The 22,718-nt window shown below is 39.6% G+C and overlaps 2 protein-coding genes across 2 annotated transcripts in view; one reads left to right on the top strand and one right to left on the bottom strand.

Annotated features, from left to right (window-relative positions):
- The first annotated feature begins 573 nt into the window (after positions 1-573).
- RGS2 (regulator of G protein signaling 2) lies at positions 574-3,866 on the top strand. Its single transcript, XM_077759973.1, has 5 exons — positions 574-706; positions 1,719-1,820; positions 1,925-1,986; positions 2,547-2,713; positions 2,987-3,866. The coding sequence occupies exons 1-5, from the start codon at positions 597-599 to the stop codon at positions 3,179-3,181; spliced, it is 636 nt and encodes a 211-aa protein (XP_077616099.1). The 5' UTR covers positions 574-596; the 3' UTR covers positions 3,182-3,866.
- A 12,609-nt stretch (positions 3,867-16,475) lies between these two features.
- Positions 16,476-22,718, bottom strand: part of LOC144228168 (uncharacterized) — an 86,272-nt gene continuing 80,029 nt past the window's right edge. The window contains 2 exon segments of the mRNA XM_077759978.1: positions 16,476-17,854; positions 17,857-17,963. Coding sequence (XP_077616104.1) covers positions 17,754-17,854; positions 17,857-17,963 — 208 coding nt within the window. The 3' untranslated portion in view covers positions 16,476-17,753.

The following is a 22,718-nucleotide window of genomic DNA, read 5'->3' on the forward strand; positions in this document are numbered from 1 at the left end:
TTCCTCCCGGAAAAAAAAACTAAGTGGAATCGCAGAGAGGAATAGGTGAAGGTCTCCCCGCGGCCTCAGTTTACAAACCAAGAAGTGAGGCGTGAGGGGAGCGCGCGCTCTCAAAAAAGAGAAGAAAACATCTTAAATCAAAACAACTGCACTCTGGTTCCTAACAAGCAGCTCTTCCTGGCAGCCAAGGGAATCCGGACTCCCGAGCGCGGCCAGAAGCACGCCAGCGTGGGGGAGGGGAGGGGAGGGGCGCGCCCCCGCCCCCACCCCGCCCCCAGGCCCGCAGCCGCGCCGGAGGCGGCCACCGCACGACGAAGGTCGCCAACGACGGCTCGCAGCGAAAGGTCTTTGATCCCACCCCAAACCCGGCAAGCCGCCACGTCTGGCCCGAGTGCGCACGAAGCCGGGGCCGCAGACGTCAGCAAGCCTCGCTTCGAGACCCTTCCCGGGCGACCGTGACTGCCGCAGGCCGGGGCCGACCCCGCCCCTTGCCCGTCTGCAACCGGCCAATCGGTGCCCGCTAGAGGCGGGACCGGCGGCGCGANGACGGCGCGCGCCCGGCCGCGCACGACTGCGTCCCCAGCCGCAGGGAGAGAATGCAAAGTGCCATGTTCCTGGCTGTCCAGCACGACTGCGGATCCATGGACAAGAGCGCAGGCAACAGCCCCAAGAGCGAGGAGAAGAGGGGGAAAATGAAGCGGACCCTGTAAGTACGGCTTTCTTCTCTCTCCCGCCACCCGCTGCGGACATAGCTCTCCGGGTTTGCCACAAACGCGACACATTCGGGCTCGGTTTTGACATTAGGAAGCTATGTAACCTTTGCCTCTGCAGGGAGAAAAATTATGGAAAAGTCAATTTGCTAACTAAGGCTAAATCTGTGTGGTAGGTGCCGATTTTGTTACGTGAGCGAAGGACTCTCGGGTAGTTAGGAACTGAAGAAAATTCTTGATACGGAGATAATGGTAGATGCGCCTAAGAAATTGCGAGCTGGCTTTTTGTCCCCTGCGTTTAAAATAACCTCAGAGAATCCTGCGGCGGAAGCGCGTCCCCAGCATTGGTACCTTGCATTATATGTTTAGATCAGCCCTACAGGATGGAGATATTTTGGCTGGCTCTGAACATATTCGTTTGAAAATTGTTTTTGTTTTTTTTATTAAACGGCTTGTCTCCTCCACTAACGACGGTGGAGCGAAGCATTATTGTTATGCATTATCTGCTTAAAATGAATGTTGCAGTTGGGGTAGGGGGCTCAGTCTCTCTCTCTCACACACACACACCTCACAGCCTCTAGCGTGGTCCAGAGCCTCCTGCTCCAAGGGTAAAAGGAAAATGAGCACCAGCACCTGTAACTGGCTCCAGGCAGTCAAGTGTGAAATGTCTCAGAATTGTAATTAAGGCTGCAGAAAAACTGCTGCCTTTTGTGGGCTAGAAATAGCATCTGCCATTTGAAGTATGCAAACTAAATTCATTTAAATAACCCTAGTAATTTTAGGTAGTTTTACCCTTAGTTATAAAAGTAGTATTTATATTCAAATGAATGGATGAAAGTAGCTGTGTTCAGTGCATAGGTGCTAGGCTTAAATGTTAAATAAATAAGACCGACTTGAAGAGCTCTTATTTCATCTTACTTAGTTTGTCGCTACTGAGTGACTTTATTTGGTCAAAATGCCTTCAGCTGCAGGAGCAATTTCAAATGTTGGATTTTTTTTTTCTTAAAGATTAAAAGATTGGAAAACCCGTTTGAGCTACTTCTTGCAAAATTCATCCTCTCCTGGGAAGCCCAAAAATGGCAAGAAAAGCAAACAGCAAACCTTCATCAAGTAAGTTGAAAATCTTGTACTTGGCAATGTGAATAGTGAGCTAGCTGCTGAGCTGGAAAGGGGAAGTGTGAAGTGCATGAGCTGATGCAGACCTTCTTTTGCAGGCCTTCCCCAGAGGAAGCACAACTGTGGTCAGAAGCGTTTGATGAGCTGCTAGCCAATAAATGTAAGTGAACCTGTTGAATTGGATCCACTTGAAGTATCACAAGAACCTAGAAACATGCTCACACAACAGAAGAGCAGGTTGCCCACGGGGAATTCACCTTTACAATCACGAATACTGGAAGGCCTATCCTTCTCCGTTATTTGTTAGTATTTAACCATGAAATGCGTGGTTTATTCACTGTACGTAAATCAGCCTACACTGCAGTGGCAGTGGCTCTTCCTTAAGGTTGAATCAGCTTTTCCATTGCAGGCAATGTTACCAGGAGGTTTAGTTCCCAGAGAGTTTACGGCTCCCCTATAAATATTTACATTAACAGCAAAGTTATTTATATTCTTGTAGCAGGGTGCCAACTTAAGCATTTTTGCCTACTAGCATTTTAGCCTTTAAAGACCTAAATTCTGAAGATTAGAGGCTGGAATGAAATCTAGAAAATTGCTATCATCCAGAAATAATAAAAAAATATATAGGGGTGGGGGAATGGTAGTTCTGGGAAACAAAATATAAGGGATTAATTGGTCACTCAATTCACATTCTGCCTGCTCCCCCCTCTCCCCCAACAGATGGTCTTGCTGCATTCAGGGCTTTTTTAAAATCTGAATTTTGTGAAGAAAATATTGAATTCTGGCTGGCCTGTGAAGACTTCAAAAAAACCAAGTCACCCCAAAAGCTGTCCTCAAAAGCAAGGAAAATATATACTGATTTCATAGAAAAAGAAGCCCCAAAAGAGGTAAGGGGAGAAATGAATACACTTCATTTCAGTGTATTTTGAACATTCTTTGCACCAAAATGAAACAGAAGATACCAAATTTAATTAAGGAGTAGGAGGAGTAAAAATGTTTTTCACTTAATTCTTGTTTTCAATTAGGTGAATTTTATTTCTTCAATGACGTGGCTAGTGAGGCTAATCACACATTATAGCCTCTCCTTTTTGTTTTCAAATATTAAATCAGCATCAACCTATAACTCTGAATATGGATTAAACCATTTTTTTTTATTTCAGATAAACATAGACTTTCAAACCAAAAGTCTGATTGCCCAAAATATACAAGAGGCTACAAGTGGCTGCTTCACAACTGCCCAGAAAAGGGTCTACAGCTTGATGGAGAACAACTCTTATCCTCGTTTCTTGGAGTCAGAATTCTACCAGGACTTGTGTAAAAAGCCACAGATCACCACAGAGCCCCATGCTACATGAGCTGGAGAAGGGAGCCCAAAAGTGGAGGACGTTTCATTTTTTTCCTAAGGGGAAAGGCTGACCTGCTCGAATGACTGACCTTGAATTTAGCCTGGGTGTTCAGGAAACATCACTCAGAACTATTGATTCAGAGTTAGATAGTGAATCAGGAAGCTGGTAACCGTCTAGGAGAAGCTAGTATTGGTTCAGCTTCCACAGCCGTGTCAAGAATGCAGGGAGAAGGTGGTCCAGATGTGGTGTGTCTCACACTGCAAAGGGAGGAACGTGAGACTAAAAGTTCTCATAAAAGGGATGATGTGATACTGTTGGTCCAGGAGCATTTAAAATCAATAGGTCTGGGATTATGTGGCCTTAGCTAGCTGGCTGTATATCTTTCCCTAACTCAGTCCATGTTACCACATGGTGGTTTTAGTTTTAGTTATTTAGCAGTAAGTAATATTAAAATGTTGACTGTGTGTAAGGGTGTTGACGTTCTTACGACTACAGATCATCAGTACTGTTATCTCCTGTAACACTAAAACTGAAATGGTCTATGTTTGAATTGTTAAATGGTGTGTGTTAATAGAACGAGTGTTGTTGTGTAGAAAACTCCATTGTCCATTATGAGTGCCAAAAATTGTCCTGAAGGCAGCTAAACTTTGATGTGGTCTTTGAATACTTTTAATAAATTTATTTTGATAATTAATGTCATTGAATATTTGGTTCAGAGATAGNATTAAGTTGGAAATATGGCAGATACAAAGGACACTTCTTTCCAGTAGAGAAGAGAGATCATAAGTGATGTGCCTGTTCAATCAGAATTGACAGTGCTCAGAAATGAGAAGTGATAGGAGTATGTCTTCCCTGCAATTATCTCTTTTTTAAACATAAACATTCTGTGGACCAAGAAAAGTCAGACCACCTCCTTAGAACCACCTGGGATCAAACTTTCTAATATGATCTTGTAAAAAAAAAATTAAGCTTCTTGCTAACAAAAACAAAAGAACATTGACCTTAAAGCCCTTCATGGGTGCCTAGTAAAGGCCAGCTAAGTATCAAAAGTAAAATAATGTAATGGAGACAAAATACCAGAATTATTCTCATAACTCAGCTTCTAAAATGAAAAAAAAAAAAGCTAAAGGTGAATATATGCCTGCCTTGTGTATTTTCCTTTGTTCTGAGTACCCCCACAGGGTACTGGCATGAACTTCCAAGATGCATACCTGCAATTGTTCACTACCACAATCAATACGAAATCAGGACCTTCCTGATTCACCTGGCTTCAGGGGCCAGTAAAGAATCTGGTTAGGTTACCTTGCTAATGAGGAAGGCAAGCACTTTTGTTTCTTAATCAAATGGTTATTTTAAAAAGGAATATTCTCCTGTAGGCTTCTCTTCCAACCTCCTTGATCACAGTCTTAATTTTGGAGTGGTGTGAGAGCCCTCATCTTAGATTTGTAAAACCTGAGCTGAAGGAATTTCTCATAGCTTCATGACCTTGGGAGTCCTCATTTTCCCTCGTTCCTCAATTTATACCTTCCTGCCTTTCCCACTGCCTGTGAGATAGTAAGGGCCATTAGAAACTATAAGGCACTTGAAAAAGCATTCTGATTTGCCAAAAGAAAACTTGACACCTCCCATCCATAGTTTAAATATGGTTTTCATGGCACTTGCACTAATTTTCATTTTAGACAAAGTTTCTGGTACCAACAGTCATTAGCTCTATGAAAGACTGCCTTGTCCACTCCTTCGTCACCAGCAGCCAGGATAATACATAATAGGTGCTCTGCAAGTATTGGTTGAATAAATGAATCTGAAGGCTCACTGAAAGAGACATTTCTTAAGTGAAAACATATGTCAAGTCTGCACAAGCCTTTATTTGGAAAGGTTTTAGCCAACAGAGAAACTCAGGAGTCATGCCATATATTCAATTTGTCACCAAGTCCTATTTATTTTACCTCAAATATAGTTCTAGCCTGTTTTCCATGGCCACCCTGATCAAAGAGGTCAACACCTGATGCCTAAACGACTGTAATGGTCTCAACCCCCTCATTCTTACCCCTACCCCCATATGTCCCCTGCTTTTTAACTCTGGGAATTTTTTCAAAACATAAGCCTGATCTTGTCTCTTCTTGCTTATAAACCCTTGACAGGTCTTCCAAACAATTAGGATTAAAGGCAGTATCCCTAATATGGCCTAACACCTGCATGGCTTGACCCCTTCTTCCTCTCCAAGTTTATCTTCACCATGTTTCCCCAGCTCTCTGTGCTGGCTATACCAGCCTACTTCCGTTCCCTTGTAGGTGCCTCACCCCTGGTCCCACAGGGCCTTTGCACGTAATAGTCCCTCCGCATGGAATGCAATTTTAGCTCTTATTTATCATTCGTAGGATCAGTGCAATTGTCACTTCCCCAGGGGAACCCTCCCTGACCTCCTTACTGAGGTCAGGTCCCTGTTTAAACATTCTCCCAGCACCAGGTTTTCTACTTAGGAGCGTTTAATAAAGTTCTCATTAATCTGTATGATTATTTGATAATTCTCTGACTTCCCTCCCAGACTGTAGCCCAATTTGAGGGTCGTGTCTTTTTCTGCTTGTTGCTGAATCCCAACACCTAGCACTTGCCTGGCACACAGGCAAGCGGCAGAAATCATTATTGAATAAATGAAGGAGTATTCAAAGGTCTTGTAAGCAAATTTTGGTAAAACAAGAAGTATCTACCAATGCACAAGGAAATAAATACAAGATTTTAAAAGGCCCATTGGCACAAATGTCTGAAAACACCTGCAGGGTTTTTCTTTTGGCAAAAAATAATCACCTCTTATTCAGCATGTTCTCTGTAATTTTTGGTCTCTAATTGAAGGGGAAGTCGGATTATAGTATCAAAAAATAAGAGTTTTGACTTTTTCAAGGCTGCTAAAAGCACAGGCTTTTTTCAGGTGGTATTTTCCAATGTTCTCTAGTGTGGAACAAACAGAAATAGATTTAAGATTGAAGTCACATACCTCCACAAATAAATATTACTTAATGTTCCAGTTTCTCAGAGTTCATACATTTTGGAGCCATGGGCTATTTATTTTGATAGTATTTCATGTTTTCATATATTTTAACCTCAGGAGCATTTCAAACTACAGCAATTTCATGAAAAAAAAATAGAAGAAATTGTGTGTTATCTATCATGTGAGCACAGGGAGGCAATACATGAGTTTCAGTGGGATGGCTTAAAGCATTCACTCAAAATTTCATAGAAAACGGGGCTTTGGGAAGGGAGTTGTTTGTTTTACCACAATGTTTGATCAGTGCTGGCAGTGAGTGAGTCTCTTACGATGGATGGAGATGCATTGTGGATTTGTACCAGGAAAGCCCCATCCTATACCAGGCACTACCCTATTTCTAACTTTGTTTTCTTGTGTCATCCCAAAAATCTCAGATAAAAAAGGAGGTAATCTGACTTTACAGAGAACATGGCCACTAATAAACAGTGAGCTGTGACCTATATGGAGATTACTATGCGCTGGCTTAGATGCCTTTTGACAACTTTGGAAAACAGGTTTCTATATTGTTGTCAATGGCAAGGAGATGAAATTTATCTTGTTTTTGGCATTCTAGCTAAGGAGTAGCTTGGAGTTGCCTGAAGTAACAATAATAGACCAAAAGAGCTTCTCCTGTGACCTGAAGGATAGAAAAAAAAAAGGAATCACCTGCAAGGTAAGAAGTACATTGTAGCCTAAAGTGATAGGATTAAACAAAGGCCTGATTTTAACCACTGAGGCCCATGATCCCGCATGACCAGACCACACTCTGTGGAGGACAGGGCCCAGGAAGGGTGGAGAATAGCCTGGGGCCAGGTGATGGAGGGTTTTGAATATTAAAGGTTGGGATTTTATCCTGAGGCAATAAATATCCATCTCAATTAAAATAAATGAAAATAACTTAGGTGTCAATTTGGAAGATGAATCAGAGGCAGGGAGATGAGCTAAGAGACAGTACTAATAGCCCAGACAAGAAATGCCACGTGGCTAAACTAGGACGATACCACCGAATAAATAATTCATTGTGACAATAGCAGATTATACATCACCTACTGTATGCAGAACACTACTCTACACCATAGATTAATAAATATAAAGACATGTAAGACATACAGCTTGTTCTCCGAGAGGTACTCATTAAACATCTCACGTGATAATGTACAAAACTTCAAATATAAGATGTGCTGGCACACCTGGGTGGCTCAGTCAGTTGAGCGTTCAACTTTGGCTCAGGTCATGATCTCACAGTTTATGGGTTTGAGCCCCGTGTCAGGCTCTATGCTGACAGCTTGCACGGAGCCTGGAGCCTGCTTTGGAATCTGTGTCGCCTTATCTCTCTACCCCTACACTGCTTGCTTTCTGTATCTCAAAAATAAATAAATGTAAACACAAAATAAAAAAAAAAAAAACACAAGGTGGGTTATGACTGGTGACTCATTACCAAAGGGGAAATGCAAACACATTTAGCTGGAAACAATCAAGAAGCAAAGTAAAAGGGCATTTTTTATGAGATTTAAAGAATGAGTAGATTTAATAATGGGTGAAGGGGCGAATATTCAGAATGAGAGTAACAGTTTAAATAAAGGGGAAAGCAAGATTAAATCTTGCATTGTATTATGACATTTTTGTAGGCAGATTTTTTTGTAGGAGTGTATATTTGAAAGCTATTTCATTGATTTGTTTTTTTTTTTTTTTTGGCAAACATTTACGAAGGGTTTCTCTGGGCAAGGAAGGTTGAAGGAGCAAAAGCAATGGTCATCTACTGAGAAAGAAAGGAAGAGAAAGGCTGAAAGCTCAAGCTCAGAATTGAAAGCTACACTTTATTTTTCTTAAAAACAGATTTTGGTAAGATCATCAACCAGCCTAGTCATTAGGCTCTATGAAATATTCCTTCACGGTATCTCAGCCAAACTTAGACACCATGATCATCATTCTCTCAACCAGATCTGAGTAGATGTCAGGTTTTGTCTCCTGCTTCTAATTTATTCGCTAGACTGCCATGTGAACACTGATGTTTTCACAACACTCTTACGACCAGAAAATATATGATCTCTCTGGCATCTCCCAAATCAAGATAAACTCCAATACCTGAGGCCAAATATTCTCAGANCCACTTGCCAGAAGCAATCCGTGCTGGATTTTCTCGTTGTTCCTGAGATATATTATTTTTCTCCCACTATTAGGTCAAATTGTTCCCCTTGCTTTGAACTGCTCTCCTTCAGTTAAAGTTGACTCATTTCTCAAGACTCAGATCAAGTTTCACCTCTGTGCAAGGTTGCCAAGGGTGTGTCCATCTTTTTTTTTTAATGTTTTATTTCTGAGAGAGAGAGAGAGAGAGAGAGAGAGAGAGGCAACATGAGCAGAGGAGGGTCACAGAGAGAGGGAGATACAGAATCTGAAGCAGGCGCCAGGCTCTGAGCTAGCTGTCAGCACAGAGCCCAACGCGGGGCTCAAACCCATGATCCATAAAATCATGACGTGAGCCGAAGTCGGATGCTTAACCGACTGAGCCACCCAGGTGCCCAAATGTCCATCTTATCTTCCAACTAAATGGTCAATAACTAGACCATTTTGGTTTATTCTACTTAATTTTCAGAGTAAATAGTAAGGTTTCAAACATGTAAGATAGTCCCCATTGATCACTGATTAACTGAATAGCCATGAATTGATTGATTCACAAACTCTTCCATAAAAATTCATGCAGTAATCTAAATGATTCCATTTAAATTTGCTAAACTCATTTGCAAAAATAAAAATGTTTAGGAGTATGGAAAGCTTTTTATTTGGCTCTACATTTTTGCCTTGCAAATTTAAAGAAAAAAAAAAACTAAACTATGTGGATCTTGGATAAGATCCTAACATTAGATTTTCTGGAATCTCAAGTTAATCTGATATTTATATGGTTTAAAAAGTACACTGACCTATATATGGAAACTTCCCTTAGTAGTGACGCTTGTGTGTTTATTTAGCTGGTGTATATCTTAGACATGTACAAACGTCATATCAAAATCAAAATAATGAAAAAGAGGAAAGAGCCAGGAAAGTGAGAAGAAACTATTTGCTGCCGTCTGCTTTGGGATAAGAAGGAGCTTGGTTTTCTTGGTTGTTTCCTATTTTAACGCATTTGCAACATCCAATCTCATAGGCCATTCCACTTCTCTCCCAAATGACTCTCTCAGTCTTTAGCTTCAGAATGCAACCACAAGTTTTCTACAATGAGTGCATTTTGAAACTGCAATATTGAAAAAACTAAGAAAAATATGGAGTTTACATGACCTATGGTGAAGTCTGAGAAAAACCAGATATAAAGCTTTGGTTTAACAAACAGGTGGTGCTTAGTGGACCTTTTCCCTTCTTGCAGGGAAGTTTATGATGTTAAAACTCCATTTGGCACAAATCAGTGCATTCACATACAGAGGGATTTTACAGAAGTGGCCATTGAGCATAATAACCTCAATGTCAAGACTCCTCCCTTATTTCTTCTACTTCTGTTTTCAGATTCCAGAACCTTGCGGACCCTATAGTACTCTACAGAAGTGCAAGTAAAATGATTAACATTTTAGGACAGCTAATTACAATAATTTAAAAAATAATTTTGGTCATGGGGAGACTGGATGGCTCAGTTGGTTAAGCATCTGACTTCAGCTCAGGTCATGATCTCACAGTTCATGAGTTCGAGCCCCACATCGGGCTCTGTGCTGACAGCTCAGAGTCTGAACCCTGCTTCAGTTTCTGTGTCTCTCTCTCTGCCCCTCCCCTGCTCATGCTCTGTCTCTCTCTCTCTCTCTCAAAAATAAATAAACATTAAAAAATATTTTTTAATAATTTTGGTCATCATACAACTGTTTTTTAAGTCAATAATTCATCTATTATTGAAATGTTAATATTAATGAACTATCTCTTAACTTTGAGTCATTATTTTATCCAGAGAATGTAGAAAGAACCCAGAAACAACACTGAACATAATATCAGAAAAGTAGTGCTGTCCAGTAAAAAAATATTATACGCCACATATATAGTTTTTAATTTTATAGCCACATTAAGGTATATAAAAAGAAACAAGAGAAATTAACTTTAACAATATATTTTATATAACCCAGTATACTCAGAACAGTGTCGTCATTGCAACAAATATATTGCAATAATATGTACAATAAATTATTAAAGAAATATGTTACATATTTTTTCTTATTAAGTTTTCAAAATTAGGTCTTCAAATTAAGTCTGATTAAGCCTGATGTGTGTTTACACTTACATCATATTCAAATTCACACTAGCCACATTTCAAGTGTTCAGTAGTCACATGTGGCCAGTGGCTACCTTATTGGAAAGCATTGCAGTAAAGGCTGAGTCTGAGATGATAGATTATAAACCAAAATAAATTTATACTTCCTGTCTTATTTTTTTTCCAATACTCAAATACATTTCATAGCAGTGGTTCTCAAAATTCTTTACCACCACATCTCCTTTAATTAGGAAAAGTGTCGGGGCGCCTGGGTGGCTTAGTCGGTTAAGCGTCCGACTTTCCCTTAGGTCATGATCTCACGGTTCGTGGGTTCGAGCCCCGCGTCGGGCTCTGTGCTGACTGCCAGCTCAGAGCCTGGAGCCTGTTTCAGTCTGTGACTCCCTCTCTCTCTCTGACCCTCCCCTGCTCACGCTGTCTCTCTCTCTCTCTCTCCTAGAAATAAATAAAACATTAAAAAAAAATTTTAATTAGGAAAAGTGTCTTCTATTTAGGATATCAAGGCAATCAAGCTAGATTACTTGAGTTCATAACCCCCACCTCCATCTGTTAAAGGCTGTGTGACCAAATATGTACATATAATGGAATCCTCTAACTTCACTGTCTCCTGGGGCACCTGGAAGGCTCAGTCGGTTAAGCGTCCGACTCTGGCTCAGGTCATGATCTCACAGTTGGTGGGCTCCGGCTCTGTGCTGACCGCTAGCTCAGAGCCTGGAGCCTGCTTCGGATTTTATGTCTCTTTCTCTCTCTGCCCCTCACTTGTTCACACTCTGTCTCTCTCTGTCTCTCAAAAATAAATAAATGTAAAAAAAAATTTTTAAATTAACTTCACTGTCTCCCTGCTATAAAACAGAGGAGTAATAAACTCCCTTACAGGTTTTTTAAAAATATAATTTATTGTCAAGTTAGCAAACATACAATGTATGCAGTGTGCTTTTGGCTTTGGGAGTAGATTCTTAAGATTCATCACTTACACAAAATACCCAGTGCCCATCCCAACAAGTGCCCTCCTCAGTGCCCATCACCCATTGTCCCCACCACCCCCATTCCCCACTTCCTTCCACCCTCAGTTTGTCCTCTGTATTTAAAAGTCTTTTATGGTATAAAAGTCTTTTATACCCTCTCTGTGCATAACTATATATATTTTTTCATTCCCTTTCCCCATGGTCTTCTGTGAAGTTTTTCAACTTCCTCATACGAGTGAAAACATGATATACGTCTTTATCTAACTGACTTATTTCACGCAGCATTAACACCTTCCAGTTCCAATCACATTGTTGCCAATGGCAAGATTTCATTCTTTTTCATTGCTACGTAGTATTCCATTGTGTGTGTGTGTGTGTGTGTGTGTGTGTGTGTGTGTATACATTATATATATCACATATATATATACCACATATATATATATATACCATATATATACACCATATATATATATATATATACACACATATATATATATCTATACCACATCTTCTTTATCCATTCATCAGTTGATGGACATTTGGGTTTTTTCCATATTTGGCTATTGTTGATAGCACTGCTATAAATATTGGGGTACATGTGCCCCATGAATCAGCACTCCTGTATCCTTTGGATAAATTCCTAATAGTACTATTGCTGGGTCATAGGGTAATTCAATATTTAATTTTTTGAGGAATCTCCAAATTGTTTTCCAGAATGGCTGCACCAGTTTGCATTTCCACCAACAATCCAAAAGGGTTCCCCCTTCTCCACATCCTCGACAACATCTGTTGCTTCCTGAGTTGTTAATTTTAGCCACTCTGACCACTGTGAGGTGATTTCTCAGTGTAGATTTGATATGTATTTCCCTGATGATGAGCAATGTTGAACATCTTTTCATGTGTTTGTTAGCCATTTGGATGTCTTCTTTGGAAAAATGTCTATTCATGTCTTCTGCTCATTTCTTCACTGTATTTTCAGATGGTGAGCTTGGTAAGTTCTTTATAGATTTTGGAAACTAACCTTTTATACATATCATTTTGCAAATATCTTCGCCCATTCCGTTGATTGCGTTTTAGTTTTGTTGACTGTTTCCTTTGCTGAGCAGAAGCTTTTTGTCTTGATGAGGTCCCAATAGTTCATTTTTGCTGTTATTTCCCTTGCCTTTGGAGACATGTCAAGTAAGAAATTGCTGTGGCTGAGGTCAAAGAGATTGTTGCTTGTTTTCTTTTCTAGGATTTTGATGGTTTCCTGTCTCACCTTTAGGTCTTTCATCCCTTAGCCTCAGTAATCAGACAACAAAATGAGATAAAAGGCATCCAAATTGGCAAAGAAGTCAAACTTTCACTTTTTGTAGATGACATAATACTCTACATGGAAAACCCAAAAGATTTCACTAAAAAACTGCAAGAACTAATACATGAATTCAGCAGTCTCAGCATATAAAATCAATGTATAGAAATAGGGTGCATTTCTATACACCAATAATGCAGCAATCACACCAAGAACCATAAAATACTTAGGAATAAATCTAACCAAAGAGGTAAAAGACCTGTATGCTGAAAACTATAGAAAGCTAACGAAGAAACTGAAGAAGACACAAAGAAATGGAAAAACATTCCATGTTTATGGATTGGAAGAAATATTGTTAAAATGTCAATACTACCCGAAGCAATCTACACATTCAATGCAACCCCAATTAAAATAGCACCAACACTCCTCTCACAGCTAGAACCAACAATCCCAAAATCTGTATGGAACCACAAAAGACCCCAATAAGCCAAAGTAATGTTGAAAAAGAAAACCAAAGCTGGAGGCATTACAATCCTGAACTTTAGCCTGTACTACAAAGCTGTAATCATCAAGACAGCATGATACTGGAACAAAAGCAGACACATAGACCAATGGAATAGAATAGAGAACCCAGAATTAGACCCACAGATGTATGGCCAACAAATCTTTGACAAAGCAGGAAAGAGTATCCAATGGAAAAAAGACAGTCTCTTTAGCAAATGGTGCTGGGAGAACAGGACAGCAACATGCAGAAGAATGAAACTTTCTTACACCATACACAGGTTTTATTTTAATTTTTTTCAAATCAAATGGATTGATACATATAAAGTGCTTATGACAGTGCTAGCAAATGATGTTTAATAATAATATTATTTATTTAACAGTTACTTATTAACCCGACTTTGTATCATTTTCTAGACATGATGGGGATCAGCAAATATTGTTGACTAGAAGGCCACTAACTACGTTAATATGAAAATCCTGACTTGAATGAAGCAGTTTCTCAAAAGAAAGGGCTCCTTTGCTCATAGAATTATTCACATGAGAATGTTCCTCTCATGCATTCAACAGTATTCATCCAGGTACCCAACTGAGCAATGGACAAGATATATGGTCTCTGCCATGGGGAAAACTTCTGCTTTGGTGGATTGCTCCATATGTTGTCCTTGCTTACATTTATCACTTGGATGGTTTTGTCTGCAAGTATAAAAAACCCCAATCAAGCTGGCTTGAAAAGTACAGAAATTCAAAGATAGGGTAGATACCAGTCATCATGCAAGCAGAGCTCCTGCTGTTACTCAGCATCCCCTTCCATTCAGTCCTCTGTACTTCAGTTTTGTCACTAGACTGGCTTGATCATTGTCATAAAATGGTTGCACTAGCAAGGGAGCAGTGGACACCAAAAGACTACTCCAACTCTAGGGAGAAAAGTTGATTGCTTAAGTCTAATTAGGTCAACCTGTCTGTAGCAGTCTAGAGAAGAAATCAAGTGCCCATTGGCTTACAGCTGGGTTTTTGAATGAGCATTGGAATAGGCTATAGAATCACCAGGACCTAATACTACACTTTGGTCTACGAGTGGGATCATGCCTAGGGAACGGATGGGTAGCTGAAAACATTTCGGGTTTTGTTAGAAAGGAGGAGCTGAAACTGTGTGGTCAATCAGCAGTGTCTATTACACAATGCTGAGAGGAACTTGTAATGGTATCATGTTCTAAAGTCACTGAAGAGACAGTCTGTGACTCAGTAAGCACTTGGGAATTTCACAAAATGGGTCACTGTAAAATGAAACCCAGAACGCAAATGATTTTTATCCTGACTGCATGCATTGTTGTCTTTATCGGTTCAAACAGGCTGGAAAGTATTAAGTGAGCAAATAACACAGGGAATAGCTTTAGAAATTTGATTTGCAGCTCCACTTCCTACAATTTTGTGTGTGGAAATGTCACTTCTATGACCCAGTTTTCTCACTCAGCTCATCTCTTAAGGTGAAAGGATATAATTTGTGTAAAGGAAATTCATAAGCTTTAAATGAAAAATAGAAATCATATTTTTATCATTAACAGGAAAATTTTAAACTTTAAAGTGCTAAACAGCAAGTTTTGGGGAAGGCAGTTCTCAATCCTGTATCTTTGATTTGATGAGTCTTTATTGTTGATATGATTTAATTTAGGCCTATGTTGACATATGATTTTTTTATTCCTACTACATAGACAGTAACATATATTTCTTTTGAATCTGTATAAACTTAAATAATAAACACCTTTTCACTCAAAATGCATTCTGTAAAGTTTAAAAGCAAAACGTAAATATTCTAGGTGGGACTGAACAAAGATATTCTTTTTTTTTTTTATTTTATTTTTAAGTAATCTCTATACCTAAAGTAGGGCTCGAACTTACAATCCCTAGATCAAGAGTCACACACTCTACTGATGGAACCAGCTAGGTGCCCCTGAACAAAAATATGCTAAGGGTAAGAGTTAAATATTTTATCACATAAGGTCCATTTTAGAAGTTGCACAATTTTATCTAGCTCAGACTGTCCTTCAGTGATTATCTGCCCTTTCCCCCTCCTCTACCATTATTATCTTCTTTGTGTCAGGCCGATATTGCTTCATAGTCTACTACCTGTTCTCTTGGGATTAGAATTTCCTCTTTCCAATTCACCCTACATTTGGAAGCAGATTATCCCTCATAAATACCAGTTTATTTAACTAAATATTGTTCTCCATTCAAAAAGTTTCATTGCAGGGCATCTAGGTGGCTTTGTCAGTTGAGCATCCCACTCTTAATTTCAGCTCAAGTCATGATCTCACAGTCGTGAGATTGAGCCCCCCAAGTTGGGCTATGCACTGGGTGTGGAGCCTGCTTAAGATTCTCTCTCTCTGTCTCTCTCTTTCTCTCCCTCTCTCTTTCTCTCTCTCTCACACTCGCTCGCTCGCTCTCTCTGCCCCTCCTCTGCTAGCACTCATGCTCTTTTTCTCAAAAAAAAAAAAAAAAGTTTCATATCCCCATATTTCCTAAGTGGCACAGAAAGAGCACTGGATTGGATGGCCACAGAATGAGATTCTGATTGTAACAACATTAACTATCTGGTTAACCTGGGTATTGTCACCTCTCAACTATTTCATGTGTAAGGAATTGACTGGATCTCTAAAATATTTTTCAGCTCTAAAAACCTGATTAGCTTTGGATATTCCTTGAAATTTATCCCTACCCTAACAATTCTAAATTTTTCCCCCAAAAATCTAACATAAACTCATTGCTTTAGTCCATCTGCTCTGCCCTCGGTGCCCATATGCAAAGCCACCATCATTTCACTCATATTGACCTCTGGTCTGGACAGGCCCCCAACTCCATTTATCCTACCCATATCCTATATATTCTTCAAGACCCAACTCACATTCCCACAGCACACCAGTTTGTTACTCTCTGCCTCCAATTTTTCATTCAACAAAAACTTCCTGAGTGCCTTCTGTGTGCAAAGCACTGGGGACACCACACCGAATAAAAGAGAGAGGTTTCCGGTCTCTGTGGAACTGACATTCCTCTGGAGTCAATAGATAATGAACAAATGAATAATCTAAAGATGATTCTAGATTATAACAAATGCCTATAAAAGAAATAAACTAAGTAGTGAGATAGGGAGGATTGTATAGTGTTGTTAGAAGTTCCCTGACCTTGTGTTGACTGACTGATTAACTAAACCAAAGCCTGGTTCTGCTTTGCAACAACAAATCCTCTTTAAATAAGAGCCATACAATTTTTTTAGCTGAGCCATAACTTTTATTAATCCCAAAATAATTGTTATCCATAAAAAGGATAATTTCTTTTCACCAACATATTACATCCAGTATTTTTTAAGTTTTAAAAAATAGCACATCCCTTGAGGTATTTCTCAAATCACAAAAGATACCAGGTTTTTCCAAATATTTTTGCAATGTTATTTTGACACTCCCGGCTAAGATTTCTAGATGGCTTTCATCCTTCTGATTATTTGTTAATGGTTTATCTCCACAGGTAGCATCCTGCTTCTCATGCTAGCGCCCTATCATGTTGCTGACATCATCACCCACACCATCCCCTGGACTGAAAACCTGCCACTATGTACAGTTTTTGTGAAAATTCAAAACCTCAGCCACTCACATTACTGAGTCACTAAACCTCAGAGATTCTCCTCAGAGCTCTACTCCTTAAATTTACATGATGACAACCAACAACAACAGCATTTAAGTGTTCCAGGTTTACACCATTTTTCTTTTAAAAAAAAATACATGAAGACAGCCTGCCTTTGGGCAGGCTCTCACCACCTCTTGGCTGAATTCCTGACTACAACTTTCTCCTAAAAGTTCTCCCACCTTCAGAATGGCCCTGCTCCAGTTCATCCTGAGGAAAGAAGTGGAAAGAACATGAAGCTGAAAGACTAATCAGAGTTGATTCCATCGTTCTTATTAGTTGTTCAGCCTTTGGCACAACACTGAACCTCTCTGATTGTTTTCTCTCTTGTAAATTATCTCAACTTCATAAACAGTTTTAAGAATCTAAGAAGCATTGCATGCGTGGTACCTACCACTGCTGGCACATAGAGGCATCTAAATTTAACTCCCCTCCCCTTCCTAAAATCAAATCACTTCACTTCTCCATCTAAGAAAACCTGTTCAGCAACCCTGTGTCATTGATAAAATCAGTTCCAGATCTATTAGTACTTTTCAGTATTCTTCGATGGCTTCTTATTCTCTTCACTCTCCACTAATGCATCAAAGCAGACATCTCAACATTCCTTGACAGAACGAGCTTCTCAGGTGGCTCCATGACCCAGACCTTGGCACATGTTGTTTTCTTGCCTGAAATGCCCTTCTTTCTGCTGATGGAGATTTCCTTATTCCTTCTTCAAATTCTTGACAAAATTGATTTCTTTAAAACTTCTCAGACAAACCCCAAGCCAAGTGAATACTTCTTATCTCCCAAGTTATTTGATTCACACCTCCATTATAGCTTTGTCGTTGTTGTACATAAAGAAACCCATTTATTATAAGTTAGCAATGTCTCAGATGGTGGAGCTCCTACTGATCTTTCATTTCCTCCAGTCTTCTGATGGTAGACATTGTCGTGAAGGCAGAGCTGGTGGCATAGGTCCAGGTACCACCCACTACTGTTTTCAGGTAGAACCACAGTGCCAGATGCCTACAGTTCCTCTTTCCATCTTGGTTGTGCCACAGAAGAAGCAAGTATACTTGGGATGCTGGCTTATTTCAATTTTCTTCACCATTTTCCTGAGGGAGACACCATAATGAGGCCCTATTACCAATGATTCTGAACTTTTTGGGTGCATTTTAGCCATATCCCCCACCAGCTAGGTCCAAGCTCAGAGAATATAGCATTTTTTATTGAGATAATACCTATCCACAAACATTAATCTTTTCTGTACTTTCTTGTAGAGTCATTTCCCGTATCAGAAGCATTCTGATTGCTTGGGCAAGATGTAGGGTTGTTCCAAGGGAGGAAATCGCTTATTATTTTTTTAACACTTTACATATTCTCTATAACAGAGGTTCAAAACCTGTCTTCAGATCTTATGGGGTATCTGTACCCTTCAACAGAAAAGAATTACATGAATTACATTGTTATTTTCACTAAATTCCGAATAAATTTAGCATTTCCTTCCATTGTGAATCTAAGCAAAAAACTACAATAGCAGTAGCAAAACATGTCACTCTGTCACAGATAGAAAGCACAGATATTTTTATGTCACATCACAATGTTATAGATATTCTGAAACATTGTTTACATTCATCATTTCTTCCAAATTTCAATAGTAATTAGGGGCGCCTGGGTGGCTTAGTCGGTTAAGCGTCTGACTTTCGCTTAGGTCATGATCTCGCAGTTCGTGGGTTCGAGCCCCGCGTCGGGCTCTGTGCTGACTGCCAGCTCAGAGCCTGGAGCCTGTTTCAGTCTGTGACTCCCACTCTCTCTGACCCTCCCCTGCTCACGCTGTCTCTCTCTCTCTCTCCTAGAAATAAATAAAACATTAAAAAAAAAAAATTTTTTAAAATTTCAATAGTAATTAGATCTACCAGTATATTGTTCTAAAGTGTTAATAAATAAGCACACACATTATTTTATGACAGTTTTTTAAATGTTTATTTATTTTTGAGAGAGTGCAAGTGGGAGAGGGGTAGAGAGAAGCTGGGGACAGAGGATCCAAAGTGAGCTCTGCACTGACAGCAGCAAGCCTGATGTGGGGCTCGAACTCACAGACCACAAGATCATGACCTCAATGGACTGAGCCTCCCAGGTGCCCCATTTTATTGCAGTTTTTTAAGTAAATACTTTATTTTGAGAAAATGTTGACTCACATACAACTGTAAGAAACAATACAGAGAGATCCTGTGTATTCTCTACCCAGTTTCCCCCAAAGGTGTCATCTTGCAGAACTCTAGTAAAACATCACAACTGGGGTATTGACACTAATACAATCAAGACACAGAGCATTTCCATCTCCACAAGGACCCCTTGTATTGCCCTTGTCTAGTCACACATACTTCCCTCCCATCCCACTCCACCCTTAAACCCTAGCCCCAACTAATCTCTCCATTTCTATAACTTTGTTGTTTCTAGAATGTCATATAAATGGAATCCTACAGTTTGTAACTTTTGGGATTGGCTTTTCCACTCAGCATAATGCTGTGGAGATTCCTCCAAAATGTTGCATGTATCAGTGGTTTTTCCTTTTGTTGCTAGGTAGTATTCCATAGTGTGAGTCTACCACCTTCTGTTTAACCATTTAGCCATTGAAATGCATTTGGATTGCCTCCAGTTTTGACTATGATAAATAAAACTGCTGTAAACACTCATGTACAGGTTCCTGTGTCAACATGAGTTTTCACTGAGTGATCCAGTTTTTTCTCATCCTCACAAGCACTTGGTGTTTTTTTACTTTAGCCATCCTGGTATGTAGTGATCCTTCACTGTAGTTTTAATTTGCACTTCCCTAAAGGGAAATGATGTTGAGCTTCTTTTCATGCTCTTGCTTGTCATCTGTATATCTTCTCTGGTGAAATGTCTGCTCATGTTGTTTGTTCATCTCATTTTGTTGATTTTATAATTAAATTATTTATTTTACTATGAAAGCTGAAATAGGTGGAGGGACAGAGGGAGAGAATCTTAAGCAAGCTCCATGTCCAGCATGGAGCTGATGCAGGGCTTTCTGTCATGACCTGTGAGATCATTCATGACCTGAGCCAAAATCAAGAGTCAGATGCTCAACTGACTGAGCCACCCAGGCACCCCAGCACCTGATTTTTAATATAAAACTCCCTGCTGCTACTAAATGCTTTGAGTTGGTTATGGGTATGCCCATCTTCCCCTTGCTTTCATAAGATAACTGTGAGTAGTTCTAATAGTGACAAATGGTCTTAGTTTTCATTCACCAGAGAATATCTTGATTTTCTCTTCATTCCTAAAGGACACTTGCACTGGTTATAGAATTTGGGGTTGGCAATTCTTTTCTTCCAACACTTAAAAATGACATGCTATTTCCTTCAGGTCACTATGATTTCTGATAAATCTGCTGTCATTCAAATTGCTTTCCCCCTCTAGGAGAGGTCATTATCTCTCACTACTTACAAGATTTTGTTTTTGTTTTTAGTTTTAGAAGTTTGTGTATGATATATTTTGATGTGAATTTCTATGGGTTTATCTTCTTTGTGATCCATTCACCTTCTTGATTATGTAGGTTTAGCTCTTTTGTTGAATTGGGAAGTTTTCAACCATCACTTTTCCAGCCTTACTTTCACCCTTTCTCCTCTCCTTTCAGAACCCTAATGACATAATGTTCCATTTTTTTTGTTGTTGCTATAATCCCACAGGTACCTGAGGCTCTATTCACTTTTTTCTCCCATTTTCTCTATTTTTTCAAACTGGATAATTTCTATTTTATCTTCAAGTCACTGACTATTTCCTCTGTCTCATCCATTCTGCTGTTGGGCCCATCCAGTAAGTGTTTTTATTTAGGTTCATGTATTTGTCAGTTCTAATTTTTCCATTTGGTTCATTTTGATATCTTCTATTTCTTTGCTGAAACTTTCCACTTTTCTTATGTTTTAAGTATATTCATAATTTCTTACTGAAGTGTTTTTATAAAAGTTGTTTTAATATCTTTGCCAGATAATTTTTTTATTTTAAATAGTTTATTGTCAAGTTGGTTTCCATATAACACCCAGTGCTCATCCCCACAAGTGTCCTCTTCCATGCCCATCGCCCCCCTTCCCCTCANCACATAACACCCTCAAGTTCCATCCACGTTGCTACACATGGCCAGGTTTCATTCTTTCTCATGGCCATGTAGTATTCCATTGTATAGATAAACCACATCTTGATCCATTCATCAGTTGATAGACACTTATTTGCCAAATAATTTTAACATCTCTGTCATCTCCTGTTGGCATCTACTGATTGTCTTCTTTTTTTATTTGAGCTGAGATAACCCTGTTCTTTTTAATGTTTAGTTTCTTATTTTGAGAGAGAAAGAGGTTGCGAGTGGGGCAGAGGCAGAGAGAGGGGGAGAGAAGGAGCATGCCAAGCAGGTTCCACACTGTCAGCACAGAGCCTGACATGGCGCTTGAAATCATGAACCCCAGCACCATTACCTGAGCTGAAATCAAGAGTCAGACACTTAACCGACTGATCCACCTAGGCACCCTGAAATTAGCCTGTTCCTTGATATGAAAACTGATTTTGTATTAAAGTCTCAAAATTCTGAAATGTTTGTTACTAGACTCTGGGTTCCATTGAAACTTTCTGTTTTAGCTGGCTTCATCTGACACTGCCCCAGCAGGAGAAGGGAGACACTGCCTTCTTATTTTAGGTGGGTTAGAAGTCTCCTTTTCCCACTTGGCCTCTGTTGCTCCTTGAAGGGGAGAATACTTGTGGTTACTGCTAGGCAGGGGTCACAGCTCCACACTAGATCTCCACTACATCCCCCACTCAGCCTTTGCTGGAACAGGTGTAGGTGGGGCCACGGACAGTTCCCCCCCTCCCGCCCATGGCATTTGGCCAGAGTGGAGTGCTTATTGTTTAAAAGTTTTCTGTCTTGCTAGCCTTTCCCTTTCCTGGTCCTTTGGCTATAAAGAAAGAAAGAAGGCTTTTGTTGGGACCTTTCTGTCTGCATGCCTTGACATTTCTGGGTTGCCAGCTTTTTAGCTTTAGGTCTGGAATATATGAGACAAAAAGACAATCTTGGAAACTTACCATCATTTCATTCTTTGGTCTTTAAGTCTCTACCTGGTCTTTCTACTTCTCTCTACCTTTCAGAGTCTTTTTTTAAAAAATTTGTTTCATATATAATGCCCAGGACTTTTAGTTGTATTTAGTGGAAGGAATAAGGAAAAGAAAATATATTCCATCTTCCAGGAAGTGAAAGTCTCCTCTGTCCCCATTTTTAAAAAATATTTTGATTACTATATTTTAATATAATTGGTTTCCTTTGCAATGCTATACGTTTTATTTATGTGTTTATTTATCTGAGAAACACTAGACCACCACAGACTTTCCATAGCACAGAACCACCACTTTAGAGGAAATTTTAAAAAGTAGACCCAAAGAAGTAGCACAGAATTATGTTCCAAGATGGCACAACTAGCCCAACTCCTTTCTTCAGAGCATGCAATGCCTTTCTAATTTCTATGCTCTTTGCCAAGCCCACCCAGGGTTTGGACAATTACAAATAGAGAAGTAGGAAGCTGTCTATTACATGTAAGGCTCTTGCTTACAAGGTGACCCAAGTCTTCAGACCTTCCTCAAAATGCCAGAGAACATTACCTCTCACTGAGGTGAGAACTAGTTAGCCATTCTTCCCATTACTTTGGGTGTGGGTTTTCCCCTCCCCAGGATGGCCTCTTCTTAATTGTGCTACATTGGAAATTACCTCTTCAATGTCCCAGAATATTCATAGTCCTGCCTCGTACCCTGAAAGGAATGAAATTATTTGTCAACCTGATGGCAGATAAAAGTATAAGAAAATGACCACA

The sequence above is a fragment of the Crocuta crocuta genome, unplaced genomic scaffold, assembly GCF_008692635.1.
Source record: "Crocuta crocuta isolate KB4526 unplaced genomic scaffold, BGI_CrCroc_1.0 scaffold462, whole genome shotgun sequence".
Taxonomy (NCBI): domain Eukaryota; kingdom Metazoa; phylum Chordata; class Mammalia; order Carnivora; family Hyaenidae; genus Crocuta; species Crocuta crocuta.